Genomic DNA, 17,615 nt, shown 5'->3' with positions numbered 1-17,615 from the left:
TCATTAATGTATAATATAAATAATTTAGGTCCCAAAACAGAACCCTGAGGCACTCCACATACAATGTCCAGCTCACTCAATTGGTATTCACCCAACTTCACAAATTGACACCTCTGTGTCAAATAACTTCTAATCCATTTCAGAACCATTCCTTTGATCCCATATTTTTCTAACTTATCCATTAATAATTAATGATTGATTGTGTCAAATGCTTTTTTTAGGTCAATAAATATTCCCATCGTGTATTTCCTTTCATCCATAGCACTTGTTATGTCCTCCATTAGGTCGGTAACGTCCTATCTTATAACATCTTCTATCTTCAGATCACTGATTGTTTGGGGAATGTCATGAAAAGGTATAACATTTGCTCTTGTTCTAAAACAGTTGCAAAAAAAGCAATGAGTGTGTTACCTGCTTCATCACCCCACAGGCGTTCAATACAGACAATATGTGGCTTTAGGTTCGGCTCCGACGGCTCCACGTAGACAAAGTCCCCCACATGGTAGGTGCTGTTTTCAAAGCTGCAGTCCTGACTGTACACATGCTTTGTCTCCATCTCTGACTGCCAAGCTTCTCCTTGTAGGTACGCTGCTTTCCCACCCTCTTTGGGTGAGAAATATATAATAATTTCAAATTAATACCACAACATTTTGATGTATCCTTCAAACCTGTGTATTATGCCAAGAGGTCATGTACCTTTACTTTCCTCCTCATCTTCTTCCTTCTTTTGCTTGTCCTCCTCAATCTCTTTGGGAATTTTCTCTCTTTTTTCCTGCTCCACATCACTGTGCAGGTGTTTGAATGTATAGTTCAGTGCAGAGGACAGCAGGATCTCTCCATTCTTGCATAGCTCATCCCTGATCTTAATGAAAAACTGTTGTAGTTCCACGGCATCCTCAAATACCTCAGAGTCAGTCCTGCAAATGTAAAAAATGTATTGATAAAGCTTGATTCTCTTGTACATATAAATCATGCAGACGGTCTTTTCAGAGTAACTTTATATACCTGTGCAGCCTCCGTGCCTTCTCCAGCACTTCAAACATGTGTTCCTGGAAAACGTCCAGCCTCCTGTAGCGGCCTCGCTCCACGTTCATCCTGATGATATCAAAGTTAAGTGGAGGCTTCTCAGGAGCAGCTGGATCCACAGCGGGAATCTCTGCCAGCGAGTCACTGTAGCATCGGCCCTCTTCATCCTGGTGGCCCAGCACGGACACAAACAGGTTCCTGATCAGCTCTCGCACCAGAGGTCCCACAGCAGGAGGCCTGGAGTCTTCACTTCCCTCCTGCTGCTTGCGTGTCTCCAGCAGCACACGATGCAACACTAGAGCATCCCGATAGATCAGAGACTCGGGCTCATTGTACATACAGGCATTGTTGAACATAAGCGCAAAGTCCTCCCTTTCCCGTGCTGGGGACGGCCGGCCTGCGATATGGCTTCGCAGGCGCTCCATATCGATGGGCTTCTTGATGGTAGCATAGTAGTCGGGCAATTCAGCACGAGATGGCAAACGGAGGAAGATTGTGCTTAGACGCCGGCCTCGGCGGTCAGTGAAGTTTCGCACAGCATCATAGAGTTCATTTAGCCTCTGCTGGAGAGGGGTGAGGTATTTGGACTAATACACTTAGATTTTTTTAAAACATTAAAATGAATTGTAAACCCTAAAGTAAACAGCAACAAGAAAGCCCTCAAGAGCACAGAGCTCTGCAAAGACCTGATTATCTCTTGCCACTTTTTTCACAGTTTCTGCCTTGTGTTTATATGGCACACTAGAGTAGCCAAAGTCTGGGTTAATGCTAGTGCAATTTGGTGGATTATAAACATAATGTTTGCTATGATGCATTACCTTGCACTGAGCTGTTTCAAACCCTTGCAAGTTTTCATATCATAATCAAAATAAATAAAATACTATGGCTGCCTTGATGGTAAAAAAAAAAAAATCTATAACCATATGGTTACATTTTTGACAGTATTGTGAAGTGCATCAGATTTTTAGTAAATGGGCCCAAACATACAAAAACACTGTCATGACAAAACTTACTCAGTTTCAGTTTTGGAGAACCCACATCATCTTCTTCAAGTGGAGGTCCTAACTCCTTGCGCTTGTCTTTCAGTATCTTCTCCAGGATATCAGCATCGTTATACACCTACATAATCCAAAAATTAAGTGCCAGAAGAATTTACCTCAAGGCAAAAGTTTTATCTGCAATAATAGAAAAAGTGAAATGGATTTACGCTGCCAACCTGAGATCCCTCCTCATTATAATGCCGGGCGTTACGGAACATCAGCTTCATGTCTTCCATCAGAGCTTCCTCTGTGGTGTAGCGTTCACTGCGAACGTTGTGCTCAATGGTCTTCAGGTCCATCGGTTCAAGGATGACATTATAGTAGTCAGGGTAGTCCTTTTTGGATGGTTTAACCATAAAAAGATCACAGAGACGTCGATTGGTGCCGGCCTCCCTTGCCTCAGTCACTGCAGCGTACAGAGATTTCATTCGGTTCTTTTTGATGTTTTTCTTGTGGCTTAAGAAGAATGAAAAACAGATTAAGTATAAGCATGGACAGCACAGACCTGCCATTGAAGGCAATGACATAAAAAACAACGCCTTAAGAGTGATGTATTATTTTATTTTAGCAAGTACATTACGATGCTACTGGAGGTAGAAAAATAGCAACAAACTTATAAAAATTCTTCTACCTTTTCCTCTTGATGCTCCCTGCATCAGACGACAGAATGCTGTCTCCATCCTCATCATCTCTTCTCAGAAGTTCCCTCTTTTTTGCCTATACAGACAAATACAGTAGCTCAGTGGACACTTATATCTTCTCACCTATCTATTTCTGTCCCATTATCTCAATTTTCTATTTTTATTTGAAATGTATTCATGTTTATGGATTCAAATTATGTATATATTTTTTCTTTGCCTAACTGAAGTAAAAACATTTTACAGCACAACCTGTACGTAATTCAGAAGTCAGCACCTGCATGATTTGCTGAAGCCTGAAGGCCCGTTTATAAATGCTTGAGTTAGGCATGTTGTAGCGCTTTGCGTTCTCAAACATCAGATTGAGATCAGCCTCCATCTGTTCCACACTTTCATATTCCCCATTCTTCATCTTCGCTCTAGTAAAGAATCAAAAAAGTCTGAACTTCTTCTAGAACTGTCACACAGTGGAAAAAAGTTCATTTTTAAATATGACTGCATACCACATTTGTGGGCATCATTAAAGTTTTATGCCTTTTTGGTTTTTGATATAAAACTGACTAAACACAGTAAAGGATTGCTCCTTACCTGATCTGCTGCAGAGCGATGGGGTGTTTAATCTGCTGATAATAGTCAGGATATTCCCTACGAGAGGGCAGGTGCTGGAACGGTTCAGAGAAGACCTGGCCCTGGCTGTTCCTGGCGCCCCTCACAGCTTCATACAGCTGGAAGATCGGGTTGCTCATCTCCATACTAGAACTCTGACTCTCAGCTTCTGACTCTCCCTCGTCATAGCACACAGAGCCTGCAGACATTTCCATAGTAAACTGGTACCGTTTCAACACAAATACAAAATGAACTTCTCTGCTGCCTAAGGCATAGACACTTACCAGAGAGCACAGGGTCATCCTCACTTTCTGAACCATAGTGAAGAGCTACACTGACACTAGAAAGCTGATCCCCCTGGCCAGACCTGCGATTTCTGAATAAAACAGTAAAAAAACAAAACATGCACCATGCAGAACTTAAAATAATCAATTTTGAGTACAGGATCATCTGCTCTTATCCAAGACAAAAATACATTGAAATCTAAAATGCAATTGTTGTTTAATACCTGATGCGAAGACTAGATTTAGTGGGTTCACTGTGTTCTAGTTCAGTCTTCCGCTGGATGAAGACTTTCTTTATGGTGTTAGCATCCTATACAATGAGAGAACTGCTGTTAATATTTGGGATGGTACATCTTGTAAAAAAAATACTATCAAAAAAGAGTTTACCTTAAAAACCTGAGATCCTGGTTCATTATACGTTTTGGCATTTTTAGCCATCAGATCAATGTCCTTGGCTATAGCACTGACACTTTTATAGTATCCAATCTACACAAAAAAATTAGTGCAGGTGAAAATATAATATCATGACATTCTAAAATCAGTGAATTTTAAAATGGATAGTGCACAATACAGCAATAAGTCAGCAAGTAAGTTGCCTACCTGTATTCTTTGAGCGATCATTCTCAAATCTATCGGCTCCTTTATAATGGCATAGTAGTCTGGATAATGCTAAGAAAGAAAGACAAATTCTGCATGACAAAATACAGATCAGGGCTGCAGCCTGATAGAATAAAACCAAGCAACAACAGAACAGGATTTAACACTTCTAAACTGACCTAGATTAATCAAAATCTGAACTTATGTTTGTGATAGAATGAAGCTTTATTCGTGTGTCTTTTATTGTTGATATTGTTGTTAGTGGCCTTGAAATGTGAAAAATGTGTAACCATTTCAGACGCATAATGTCCAAAGACATTTCAAGGACTTACCACTTTGGAGGGCAGCTTCTGGAATAGTTCACTGACCAGACGCCCTGAGGGATCAGCGTGCGACACAACAGCCTCCAAGAGTTGCTCCAGCACCTCCTTTAAGCTGCCAGTTGAGGTCTGAAAGAAATATGCACACATTAGTTCTGCTCCAGTTATATGGCCCTTGTTATTTATTACAATAAAGACAATTTTCCACAAAAAGAAGATTATTCTACTTAAAGGAGTCAGCAAAGCTGGAGAAAAATGGTTGTTATTTGAACTCAACAGTCAAACAAAGAGACCCCTCCCTTCAATGCTCCTGCAGAAGCAATTGTATGGGGTGGTCTGCACCACTTTGTTTGTTTATCGTTTACAGAGAGCTGTGTATGAACACAGGAGCTCATTAGGAGCATTCAACCGAGCAGAAATGATAAAAAGAACTGACCTCATCTTCATTTGACATTCCAGGATTATCTGTATCGTCACCATCTTCATCATCCTCATCTCCTTCACTAGGCTGCACAAACTCACTCCTGGTTTGCAAATATACCTCCCATAACTTGCATGCAGCTTGATACTCCTCACTGTCACTCTGAATTGTTGACCATGAAAAGAAATAAAATTAATTAAGATTGTCAAGAACATTAAAACACCAACACTCACACTACACTGTTTTGAAGTTATAAAAAAAAGTAAATAAGTAGAAGAACTCTCTTCTCCTGACCTTGTAGAATGATTTGGCATTGTTGAACAGGAGCTGGAAATCTGCAGTAAGCTGCTCCACATCATTATAGTCTTCTGACTTCAGTTTATACTGAATTTTTATCATATCAATTGGCTGGGACACCGCCTCATAATAATCAGGTTGATTTCTGAAAAAGCATAATAGGAGAATGCAAGCATCACCATATTCACCTAAACTATTTAGTACTTTTTTCATTTGTCTTAATGAGCTGCCCAGCAACACCCAACCACCAGTCAAACTGTCCAATCTCAATATAAAATGCAGTAACAGCCAACATGTGGTAGTAGGCATTCACATTAAATCTGAAGGTCATCCCTTTAGTAATACCATGATTATGACCCCAGACTTTACGTTGCAATACCTTCTCTTTGGTACTCTAAGAAAAAATTCACTAAGTTGCCTCCCCTGATCGTCCTTGTGGTCCCTGACAGCGTTGAACAACTCATGGCATACAGCAATCTGCAGAGCAGAAGGTGAACTAAGTCACAGCTCATTAATAACTGTTAACATGTTTACAAATGCACGCATGGAAAGTAAGACAAGAGCTCACATCCTCTGAAGACTGAAAACACATTTCACACATACAAATCATACAATAAACGAAGTGCATCTACCATGTCCACAGGAGGAATACTGGCGATTCTTCTTCTTTTCCTGCCACTTCCAGGAGTAACGTTAGAGGAGGAAGTATCATCGAGGTCTCCCCCTCCGCTGGCACTGCTGGAGGGTGAAGTGGCTCTTCTCCTCTTGGAGCTCGCCGACATTGTGGGCTGGTTTAACAACAGGCTAGCTATCAAAAGAAAGTTAATTGTATTGTGGATTTTAGCCAGATCGACATGCCATTAATCTAGATTCTAGGGAACACCAGTTGTTCCTGTCCCTGTTCATAACAAGGCTACAACTGATGCATGAGTAAACTGAAATGGTTAGCGTTAGCACCACCTGGATGTATGAAACAAAGCAGATGAGCAAATGTTAGCATGTTATCCTAGCTGGTTTGCCGCTTTCTTAACGACACAGCCAAGCTAAATATTATAAAGTAAGCAAAGATACATGGGATCTTGAATAAATAAACGAAGAAACTGACTTTCAAGAAACAAACATTACCCCGAACTGAGCAAAGTTTGACGTAGTTCCCTGAGCGACAATGACTATCAGAAAGCTAGTACTGTTTGAAAACTCTTGACCGGTAGTTGTTTGTTTGCAGAGAAGGAAGGCGCCACCAGAGGCAGTGCTGCCCCTAATGTTTAGGTGCATGTATATATAAATATAATATTTAACTACAACTGTAGTTAATATTGAAAGTTTGTGCAAAAGCAGAATTTTGGTCTAAGAAATCCTATAACAGTGCAGACAACGCAAAGAAACTTTACTGTAGCCTATTTGTAGCACGTTTCGACAAGAAGGAAATTGAAAGTGCTTTAAATGCAGAAGGACAAAAATGTAGTAACAAAAGAAACTGAAGAAACAGAAGGAAGGGTTTGCACACACAAATAGAATTTAAAAATAGTAAAACAAGATAAAATAGAAAATAATAATAAACTACAATAAATTAACCTAACCTAAATTTTGTTCATCACTAGTAATTTCTCTTCTGCTTTTATTTGTGCAACATGAAACAATTTATAAGTTTGACTATGGTCTAAAAATAATGGTAAAACAGCTGATTTGCCAGGTTGAAACGTGTGGTAATGTTTATACACACTCCAATAACATAACCTGTCCAGCCAGGTTCCAAACACTGTCTTTGAATGAATCTGTTTAAGATCAGACAATCAAAGGCAAAATCATCTATGCTGCCTCTATGTAGCTGTCTGCTTAAAGCTTGATTAGGTTAATAAGCCAGTCTTTAAGGCTTCCTCCAGAGGTGGTCAGTCTTCAGCAACAGGTTTTGGAAATTGGGATAAAGGTTAGGATGGTTTAAGGATGAAATAAAAAAAAAGCAATCTGCATCTCAGCAGTTAAAACCGCACTGTTAGGCACTCTAGTCAGTTTAGCCATCCTCACAAAATAATGTGGCAAGTACAAGAATACCTCCCACAAAAAGCCTGACAGCTTCATACAATTGGACAATATTTCAGGACTGTTGAAGGTGCCAGTCCCCTGTCATTCTAGGGCACAGCCCACTTTCAGTATGAAAGTACTTTAATTTTATACATGCTGCTTGCGTGTGTCTTGTGTTACTCATTAATAGGCTATCAGTGACCTGTTATGACGCTTTGAAAACCCTTAAAACTGTATGCAAACCCTGCATACTCTGCTAAAGCAAGAGCATCCCCTGCTCCAAGAGGCTCTTGAAGAACAAGCAGCTGCACAAAATAACTATTCGCATATCCTCTAGGCTACCTGACGGTGACTACCAAAATGTGAATCGCAAAACACGTGAAGAGAACAGTGAGTGCTTTTATGCTGCACTACGTCCACAGACGTCTGGTTTTCCTGACGTCAGGAGAAGTCTGGACCCAGCGCTGCGCACAAGCACAGCAACCACTTCGCTGGCAGGGGAAAGTAGAACACATCACAGCTACATCGCCATTTAGGTAGGTAGGTTGTGCATGTGTGTGTGTGTGTTTTACAGCTATACATCACTGATATACACTATCAACCGTATTTATCTTTTTCTTTGTACAATAGAACTTACCGCGCTTTTGGTGCGCTCCCATGTCGCATATCTGCAGCCTCCTGATTTACCCTGAGGATGCTGCCTTCAGTTGACTGCCATACCCTTGAGCGCTGCAGTATGCTTCGCACACCCACAGCGCCTTTTCTTTCTGTAGCCTACCCGCATGAATACTACAACAAAAAGCGGACTTATTTGAATAATGCAGACATATTGCACTGAAAAAACGTTTTAATCTCCATTCAGCCTCCCAGTTTTCATTCACGCCCTTTAGCCTTAATGCAGAGGTTATGAAATGTTTCTCAGAGGAATCGTTTCCATTTGATCAGAGCTCTTGTAGTCTACTATTTGTTGATTTTTTAAAATTTTCTTCAGGGCGCCCTAATTGTTTAAACCTTCAGATGTTAAATAAAGCTCAGGTCCCGCAGCTGAATTCTACCTGTACTGACCATGCATTTGTTTTTGCCACGGTACATGGTTCCTTTATTGCGACTGTCTCTGCTGCCTCAGTTTCAACCTGCAATTTTGTTGCTATTCATTGTTGCGCTGTGTCTCCCTGTTAGTTTGCAAGTTTATTTTTGTCTGTTTCCTGTTGATGTTTTTGTTCACATTCATTTGGTCTTTACATTTTTATACAACCTTATAAAAAGTTCATTTTTCCTTGCATGCATGGTGATAGAATAAAGAATAACATAACAGAAAGTAGAAATAGAAGACTGCTGTAGGCCGGGCTTAGTGTTTTCCTCTTGATATTTCTGCATATCAGAACAGACTATATTAACTTTCCTTCTTGTCATTCAGTGCAATCTAACTAGTGGTTTTACAAATACAAGCATGAGTAACAATAAACAGAACATTTATTTAGGAAAATCATTTGAAAGCCATTAGCTAAACTGGAATTCAGAGAAATTATACTTATTGAAATGTAAATACTCTTAATAAAGTGTGTTAAATAATGTAGGAGTTCATTGATTTTGGTGTAATGCTGTAGCACTGGGGCAGAGCAGTAAATGATGGGACTCCCCATAATGCCAGAGGAGAGAAACTGTTGGCGAGGTCTCCCAGAATGCCCCTCTGGGTGGGAGGTATATACTGTAGTTTGCACTTGGTGGGACTTATTAGAGTGTGTTAGTGTTCCTCTGTTCTGTGCATGCTGTGTGTTCCTTGGCTGACAATGGAAGAGGAAAAGACTAGCTGTGGTCTCCCGACCCTTCTTCCCAGCCATTGATTACATTTGTGTCTGAAGTGGGATCTCCAGACACGATGACATCATTCTGGAAGATCAACAAACTTATCGCCTGGCTGGAAGAAGGAGTGGTGCTACAAAACAGAGCAGAAGTATCTCCTTTGAGATTGCCTGCCACCCCACTCTCAGCAAGAACCCATCAAAATGAGCCCGCTGATGGTGCCAGCAAGGCTCGCCAGACAGGACAGAGGAGCTGCACCAGAGCGCCAACTCCACACCTTCGACTAGCCCGCAGCATGGAGTCAGGAGCAGCCCGATAAGAAGAGGTGCAGCTGGCACACTACAGTGAGGAAGAGCCACTATAGACATACCTCATCCAAGCGCCAATGGCAGCAAGGGTGAATGGCTGGTTAACTGAGGAGACAGCCGACTGAGTTGTCTTCACCCTGGAGGCCAGGGCTCTACAGGCTTATTATGTGGAACTGGCTGGTACTTCACAGGGACAGATTCGCACCATACCGGCCCTTGGCTTCACCTGAGGGTGGGCAGTCGAACAATGGGAGCCAGCCACGAGCTCCAGAACCTCTTGACCAGCTGCCCAGGAGCCACCAGAGTGGCCTGAATGCCGGTGGAGGCTCCCCCAACGCTAAGGGACTCTGTTATGAGCAGCACCTCGTGGGACTCCCCATAATGCCAGAGGGGAGACACTGTTGGTGGGGTCTCCCAAATTGCCCCTCTGGGCAGGAGGCATATAGTTTGGACTTGGCGGGACTTGTTGGAGTGAGTTAGTGTTCCTGTGTTCTGTGGTTGCTGTGTAAACGAGAAAAAGGCAAGCTCTTGGCTCTCGACCCTTCTTCCCAGCTGATGTTACAATACCTAAAGTCAGCTCATATCTGTTTTCCCACTGTGAGGAAATAGTACCTTGGAGTGAATTTTCATCTTAAACATTTATATTTGAATCACTCTTAGTCTGTCACTGCGTCCTGACCCCAGATAAGTGGCAGAAAATGGATGGATGGACATTTATATTTGTTAAAAAGCACTGGTTCAATCAATATATCCATTGTTGGTTCAGTTTTGCACAATCCTTTTGATCAAACAGTTATCTGTTTGAATACACATGCTGCATCAAAACTGTAATTGTGCACAATCTGAGTCTATTCACTGTTTTTAATTGTGTTCTTGTTCTCTTGTAGCTGTAGCGTGGTGAATCTGTTCAGCATTGTAGGATGCCTCTTGGAGAGGATGGAAATGGATGGAAAAAGAAGACATGCGACATCAAAGAGCATTATGACTTCAAAGAAGTGCTGGGAACGTAAGTTATGTAGCCTACTAAGTTTAGTGCTGTTATCACAATGAGATTGGATTCAAAACTGAGCAGAGTGGGCGGCTGCACCAGTGGCCTTCAAATCCTCTAGCGTCCCCTGATTGCTTCAGCTTCAATGCCAGCTGACACAGGAAAGGTGCAATGCTCTTGAATTTTTCTAATGTAATTTTAGTGCCGTTTATTTCCATTGCACTGGTTCCATTTTCCTCCATAGTCTTGAGGTGACTGCACTCTCAGCAGTGGATGCCTCTATGAAAATGAATGTAAAACTATCTGCACAACTAGGCCCCACAGTGTTTTTTTGTGTGATCTGAATGAACAGGCTTTAAATGTGGCTTGTTTCAGAGGCCCTGTCTTAACAGGTGCCCTTTGTCAGATCTGTTCATTATTAGAGATTTAGTTATTATACTTAAATCAAATTACAAAAACACAATTGATAAACAGCAAACATGAGGCCAGGCAGAGTTCCCTTACATTGTCACTGGTTGCTTACTTGAGTTTGAGGGAAATATAATGAAGCTGCTCTGTACTGTATAGTCTGCTGTGTGTACTGATGGGTGCTTGCAAGTAACAGTGTACATGCATGAGTTACAAACAGCTGAAGAAAGTGAAGGGTCAGACCCACTCATTTTTGCCTCCACTCTGCCAGGGCTGCAGAATGTAAGTCTGTCTCAAGAGACGTGACTAGCATTTTGGATGTGCCTGTCACATAGGTACGCCTATTTTGACTCAGACTTGTCTTGTTCTTGGCAACTGGTGGATGCTGACTCAGCGATTTCCCACTTATCTAGAAGTATGCCAAATGCCGTTATTCCCTACCCTTGCCAACTTGACTTTTCTCTGAGAAGTACAAAAAAGTTTTAAAGGGATTACAGTTAGGAATTTTACATTGACAAGTCAAAGTCAATGCAAAGTAAATACTGTAGCTGTATATATGAAACCAAAAGGGTCTGGACCATCTTGTTCTTTGACATGCTGGTACTGGTATCACAGAGGTGATCAAATTAGTCTTGGTTTCCCTGCTTTTCTTTCTCTTTTGTATGAAGACTGTGAAAGTAGGTTTTAATCCTGCCCGAATCTACTGTATGTGACTAAATTCAGTGGTTCCTTCTTATTACTCACTAGTTATAAGAATGCAGCTTATGGCATGCCTCCTGATGTAAACTGTCATTTTGAATATGACTCATCTCTCTTTGTCTTTATCCTCTCTAAAAATGAAAATCAGCTACACCTTTCTGTGATCATGTAATGATGGACTGGAGGCATAAGAGACAGTTGTGTGAATTTAATCAAGATAAACCTGCAGGTTTAACTGCCCACTGCAGTTTGACTGTAAAACCGTAAAGCCCAAGTTCAACCCACCCATGTGAAAGCTCGTGACAACTTACATTTTCTGTTGCTTTCACATTAAGCCCAATTACATGTTGTTGTTACAGTATACAGTATAAGATCCAAAATAGTTTATATTTATATATACAGTAGCAAACCTCCCCTATATGGTGATGGAGACCTGTGACTGCACTCTCCAGGGGAACAGGACTGGGCCCAGATGTCAACCTCTCCCCATCACCCACCCCTACCCCACCAAACTAAGTACAAGTGACCTACTGTAGCACACCTCCACCTGCAAAGACACCATATGGAATGTGGTTGTTTTCTTTTGTCTCGGAATCACACTTGCTTCCCCAGAGAGGCTGCAGATATTTATGACTGAGCAACTCTGGTCCACATACAAAAAGTGAAATACTAGTTGGTAGCTGATGAATCTGCCTGGTTTCGTTGAGCACTGTAGGACTGTATATTTGAGAATTCAAATAACTCAGTAATGATTTAATGATTAATAATTTAGAAGAATTTTGTAGGGTGATATTATGAGTTATATAACAAGGGCTGAAAAGTTGCCTGGATAGCATGGTACCATTCCCAAAATCACAACAACAGAGAGAGATAAAGTTCCTTATGCTCAGGGAGAAGATTACAGAGGAGCTTTATCCAGGAATTCAGTGTATGAAGTTTATTGCTTTATGTTGAAATATTATACCCAGATCCAGGTAATCCTCACTGTTCTACCTCTGTTTGTAGTCCACTTTAGCTCAAGCTATCCTCAAGGGCGGGTTAGCAGATGAAAAGATCCCACTCTCTTAAGTTATCATGACTGTCACTGTTTGGTGTCACGTGTTTTAACCTTTCTGTTATTGGCATTAAACCATTTCACCTTTAACAATGTACCTTTCCTAGGATGAACTTGACAAGACAGGCAACTAGTATATAGATGTGGTAGAACTCTTTTTATAGCTAGTTAGCTTAGCTTTGCATCCTTAGTATTCCTCTTAGAAACAGCTAACCTGGCGCTGTTCAAATGTTATAAAGTCCACCTGTACCTCTACAGCTCACCTATTAGTGCATCTTGTTTGTTTAAATCTCACAAGAAATTGTCGCTGATGATTAAAGGAATAGTTCAATATTTGGAAAGTGTTTTTTTCTCACCATGAGATTTCCAGGCAGAGACCCCATTTTCTCACCATGAGATTTCCAGGCAGAAATCTCATGGTGGAAGTTACAGTGCCCATTCAAGAAGTAGCCCAGCACATAACCTGCTGTAAAATCAATGCGTTGTTTTCACACTCTAGTTTTTGTACAGATTAAATAAGCAACATGTGTTAATATGCCCCTTTTTATAAGTGCTGGTGGGTAGATTAGCTGTTTCACCTGTTTACAGTTGTTATGCCAAGCTAAGCTGACAAGCTGCTGATGGAAACTTTATGTTTATCGCACAGTGAAGGGAATGGTATCGATCCTCTCAGTTAACGTTCTGCACAGAAAGCAAACACAATGTTTTGAAGGTGTTTTTTCCTGGCAGTACATGCTGTCAATATGTGCCTGTGTCACCTCTAGAAAACAATTAGTCAAAATTCCTCTACTACTCTCAGGGAGCATTAGTACAGCACTTGGGGATTGGTGTTTAACAGGAATAGCAAGTAGTTTTTGCCCCAAAAAAATCCCCAAAAGCACGTTTTTATGATTTATTTGCAGTCAGATGCCTTTTGGACTATAATTTAAAATCACAGTCATCTGATTTTTATCCAGTCAAATGAACACTTAACACTACCTGTCTTAGGTTTTCTTAAGTTTGATCTGGAGGTTTTTACCCTCTGGGTTTTTGTTAAAGACTATAGATTTCATGAGACAGAGCAACTCACCCATCACTTATTGCTGCTGTCACTGTAATTGCTAAAAGTTTTAACTTGTTTAATAATTCTTTCATTGATGTTTGCATCATGAATGTCTCTGTATTACAATGTTGTTAAATGTGCCATAGAATTACTTTGAAATAGTAACTTTTGCCCATGGTGTAGTATGAATTGGGATGTTGGGGCTAGACTTAAAGGGGAAGTTATTGGTACTGATGCACAAATGGGTCCTCTGGAAGGAGATATTAGACAGCTTGTCTAACAGAACAACACTGTTCATAAGATTAAACTTAGTCTAGTTGAATTGTAGGTACAGTATTTATTATATGGAGATTGATGCATCACTAATTTTTAAACAGTTGGCACCATGCAAACTAAATCTTATGTAGAAATGAGTTGTTACTAAATATTTACACCCAGATGAAGCCTTGAAGACATGGGAGACTGAAATAAGAGCACAGTGATCATAGTGAAAGCACCGAGAGACGAGGATGAGAATGTGTGAATCAATATTTGCCCATATGGACAGCCGGGATTACAGTGTCTTTGAAACCTTTTCAAAAGCGGGAGCCCACTCACATGTGGGGACTCACCTTCCTTGTGGGGACCAGATGCTGAATTTTAGGGTGATGGCATGGTTGGTTATGAGTAAGGGTTAGGGTCAGACAAGTAGTGGTTCTAGTTAAGGTTAGTATAAGTCTCAAGGAAATGAATGCAAGTCGGTGTAAAGTCCCCATAAGAAATGAAAACAAACGTGTGTGAGTGTGTGGGTGTGCATGTGACAGAATGCTGTAGTGTTCATGTTGTGCTGATGACTTTGGGGCAGACACCATCACTGTTCCAGTTACATGATTACCAGACATAGTGCTTGTATGTCATGCTTTTTCTCTCTCTCTCTCTCTGTGTGTGTCTATCTGTCTGTCTTATATAGGTCCAGTTCATCTGTCAAAATCTCTAAAATTATGCTGTGACAGTCTTTTTCACTCACACAGAAACAGCCAAGCTGACAGATGCATCATCTACGAGGCCAATGACTCATATGGAACTTATTTATTTTAATTTGTTAGTTACAGTTTTTCTCACTTGCTTTGGTACATTTCTTGAACCATCCTTAACGTTTGCAAACGCATTTTGTAAGAGCATTTCTCCAAACCGTTCATACAAACAGCACCACACAGTGGATTAGCTGCAAAAGCCTGTCACTTTTTCAAAATCCTTAGTTTATCTCTCAAAAGTAAATACTTATGTCACTGAACGTGTCTGTGCATCAAACAGACAAATCCTTGTGCCATTGATTACGAACAAGTCACTGTACTTTGTACTTCGTAAGTATTCTCTGATGTGATACAGAAAAGAAAGTGTTTTACAACACTGAATAGCACATAGGAAAAAGTACAAAATTAGAAATGTAAAAATAGGAAACAGCCCTTAAGGAGACTGTACATGCAACGCTGTTTGGGGAATTACAGTGCAATGAACTAATGACTAGTTGTTTTGGGAGGTCAGACAACAGAGACCCGGTATAATATATTTTGATCAACATGACATAAGCAACTAATAATGCAGGAAACAGCAGACAATTGTACATAATCATTTGCATGAATGTGCCAAAGAATTTGCAGTTTGTTAAAAACAATGAGAAATTGCTTATATGATGTGCACAAGTGAGTGGATGATGTGGAGGCTGAACAAGTAGAATTTTATTTCTGATCTGAGAAATGTATTAAAGTGACTGAGACAAACTCTAATGTGTGTACCAGGAGTACTAACTGGCATAAAGCAGACAAAATGACGTGTCTGGACTTCAGTGGTTCATGATTGCTAGTATCTGGTCAGTTCTGCGACTGAACAGAAGTCAGCAAGGCTGGACAATAACATAAACGGCCCTTCTGTATAATGCAGAGAGGTAGCCTACATATCAGCTCTTCACAGAATCTCATTAGTTCAGTACCTACAGCAGCTTCCTCTCCTCATCCATCCTGTGTTCCTCTCCCAAACCCGCTGAGAGCCCACCACTACATCTCCAAGGAGAAAGGAGCAGAGGGATGGTTAATAACAATGCATCTCGTGGCAACAGTAAAATCCTCTTCTATGTCTCTCGTTCTGTCACTCACAAATATTTTATATTTAGTGTAAACATTTCATTAGTATAAAATTACAGTTAATGTTGCTCTTCCTCCTTTTCACCTGCGTATTTGTTTATCTGTTGTATTTCAACAAGACTACGACACAGCCATAGTAAGAGATTTGTGAGTCTGTAAAGGTTGGCGCAATGGTTCTTAGAGGTACAGTAAATCCTATAGCACGCTAACATGCTGATGTGTAAGTACTGTACAGCTGAAGCTGATGGGAATGTCATTAAAGTACTGGACACATTACTCTAGTTGAAAAGTCAGTTGATTACTAAAGTTTTTAGAATTCATCTAATGGAACAAATTTCATGGCAGTCCATTCAGTGGTTGTTGAGACTTTTCACCAAAACCCAAAAAGGTCAGCCTGCTGGTGGCACTAGAGGGAAAGGGGGCAGGGGATTACCTTCCTCTGGGGAATGTGCCTGTCCAAAGATTCATCCAATAGTTGATGAAATATTTAATATTATGAGCCTCTAGCATTGTATTCTACAGGTATCCAACTGGATTTTGAGGATTTCATTGCTGTTACTGGACCATTTCAGGGACAGTTTGGGCTCAAGTGAACTGCAAGGTTTTACTAAAGTGGTTCATTTTGAGAACTAACAAGCACAACCACCTCTCCATCCAAGACTAAATTTATAACAATGGAGTTTCTCACATTTTATTTAATAATGAACTCAGCTGTCTGTGTCCTACACTCAGACCACTGACCATACCATTTTAAACAGCCAATAAGACTAAAGATTTCTACTGATTGATAATAGGAGTTCAGCACTCTTGACCATCTGGTGCAATGCTGCAGACTTAAACACATTAAAAAGCTTTTACGGGTCGATGAGAATGGGAAGTTTATGTAATTTTACTTTGGGTTTATTTTAAGGATTCTATAACAATGAAACCAAAGATGCGTCTGAGAATCATGTCTCCTCTTGAGCTTGAGCTTCGCTGTGCAAACATTTCTGCTGCGCTGGTTCGTCAGGCACATGATGGCCACAGTATAAAGCCACCTCAACAATTACGAAGATTCACACTGAGCATTTATTGTGATAGGGCGATCGAAAAATATTCCACACTGGGAGGAGGCGAACTGAGAGATGGTCAGGTTGGACAGTAACTCTTCAGCTCTATAATGAAATGATAATAACCACTAAAAGCTAAATAAACAAAGTGAGAGATGTTTGCCTTCTTATCACATGGTTGCTGTTGGCAACAGCAGATCTGCATTGTTTTGTTTAAGGTTACAGACTTAAGTAAAGTTAAGACCCCTCACATGCTCTGCAGTGACAAAAGAAGAAAATACTTGCTCAAACCTGAGCACGGAGTGCCCATTGGGTATTGCATGATAGTGTTGCTTCACACAAATGTAAAGGATCCCTATTGTTGCTAACGATGTTCATGTATTCAGGCCTCCTCCTGTGCTCCCTCCCACACTCCTGTGGGGAGACTGTAAATACACACTAGTCTCTCTCTCATCATCATTAATACGCTAGTATATTGATATCTGCGATGGCAGATGAGCATTGGAACCAACAACAACAAGCATGACCCATGTACGGAATGAGGCAAGTGATTTGTTACAGAAGTTAATAGTTTTTGAGGGAATGGATCTGGAACTGAACACAATTGGAAATACTGAAATTCATTATCATGAACCGGACGAAGATTTTGACCCTGAAAAAAACTTTTTTAAGAACTCTGAAAATAACTGCAAGTATTACACGGATGAGCAGTTTAACAGCAATGTCAAGACTGAAAATAAATTATCACTAATTCATTTTAATAGCAGAAGTTTATATGCAAACTTCCAGAGTATAAAACATTATCTTAGTAGTCTGACACATTCTTTTAATATAATTGCTATTTCTGAAACTTGGATTAATACTGTAAGGGGAATGGATTTTGACCTTGATGG

General features: G+C 40.5%; 2 protein-coding genes across 4 annotated transcripts in view; one reads left to right on the top strand and one right to left on the bottom strand.

Moving 5' to 3' along the window:
• LOC109958960 (protein polybromo-1-like) overlaps nt 1-6,475 on the bottom strand; it is a 13,108-nt gene extending 6,633 nt beyond the window's left edge. The window contains exons 1-18 of the mRNA XM_020597960.1: nt 6,355-6,475; nt 5,862-6,037; nt 5,609-5,706; nt 5,227-5,374; nt 4,948-5,094; nt 4,524-4,640; nt 4,195-4,263; nt 3,982-4,080; nt 3,819-3,904; nt 3,595-3,686; nt 3,293-3,509; nt 2,982-3,123; nt 2,698-2,783; nt 2,243-2,522; nt 2,020-2,145; nt 1,006-1,613; nt 697-917; nt 412-603 (exon numbers count right to left, since the gene is read on the bottom strand). Of these exons, the coding sequence (XP_020453616.1) occupies nt 412-603; nt 697-917; nt 1,006-1,613; nt 2,020-2,145; nt 2,243-2,522; nt 2,698-2,783; nt 2,982-3,123; nt 3,293-3,509; nt 3,595-3,686; nt 3,819-3,904; nt 3,982-4,080; nt 4,195-4,263; nt 4,524-4,640; nt 4,948-5,094; nt 5,227-5,374; nt 5,609-5,706; nt 5,862-6,011 (2,878 nt within the window). The 5' untranslated portion in view covers nt 6,012-6,037; nt 6,355-6,475. The remainder of the gene's footprint in view (nt 1-411; nt 604-696; nt 918-1,005; nt 1,614-2,019; nt 2,146-2,242; nt 2,523-2,697; nt 2,784-2,981; nt 3,124-3,292; nt 3,510-3,594; nt 3,687-3,818; nt 3,905-3,981; nt 4,081-4,194; nt 4,264-4,523; nt 4,641-4,947; nt 5,095-5,226; nt 5,375-5,608; nt 5,707-5,861; nt 6,038-6,354) is intronic.
• camk1a (calcium/calmodulin-dependent protein kinase Ia) overlaps nt 6,052-17,615 on the top strand; it is a 22,860-nt gene continuing 11,296 nt past the window's right edge. Inside the window, exons 1-3 of one of the 3 annotated variants that reach the window (XM_020597958.1) lie at nt 6,052-6,286; nt 7,589-7,787; nt 10,250-10,368. In XM_020597958.1, coding sequence (XP_020453614.1) covers nt 10,283-10,368 — 86 coding nt within the window. In that variant the 5' untranslated portion in view covers nt 6,052-6,286; nt 7,589-7,787; nt 10,250-10,282. Of the gene's footprint in view, nt 6,287-7,427; nt 7,792-10,249; nt 10,369-17,615 lie in introns of those variants that run through there. The other 2 variants (XM_020597957.1, XM_020597959.1) reach the window with 2 other exon arrangements.

Source organism: Monopterus albus, unplaced genomic scaffold (genome assembly GCF_001952655.1).
Source record: "Monopterus albus unplaced genomic scaffold, M_albus_1.0 scaffold36.1, whole genome shotgun sequence".
Taxonomy (NCBI): Eukaryota; Metazoa; Chordata; class Actinopteri; order Synbranchiformes; family Synbranchidae; genus Monopterus; species Monopterus albus.
Note: the sequence above shows the minus strand (reverse complement) of the source record. Positions and strands in the feature narration are given on the sequence as shown.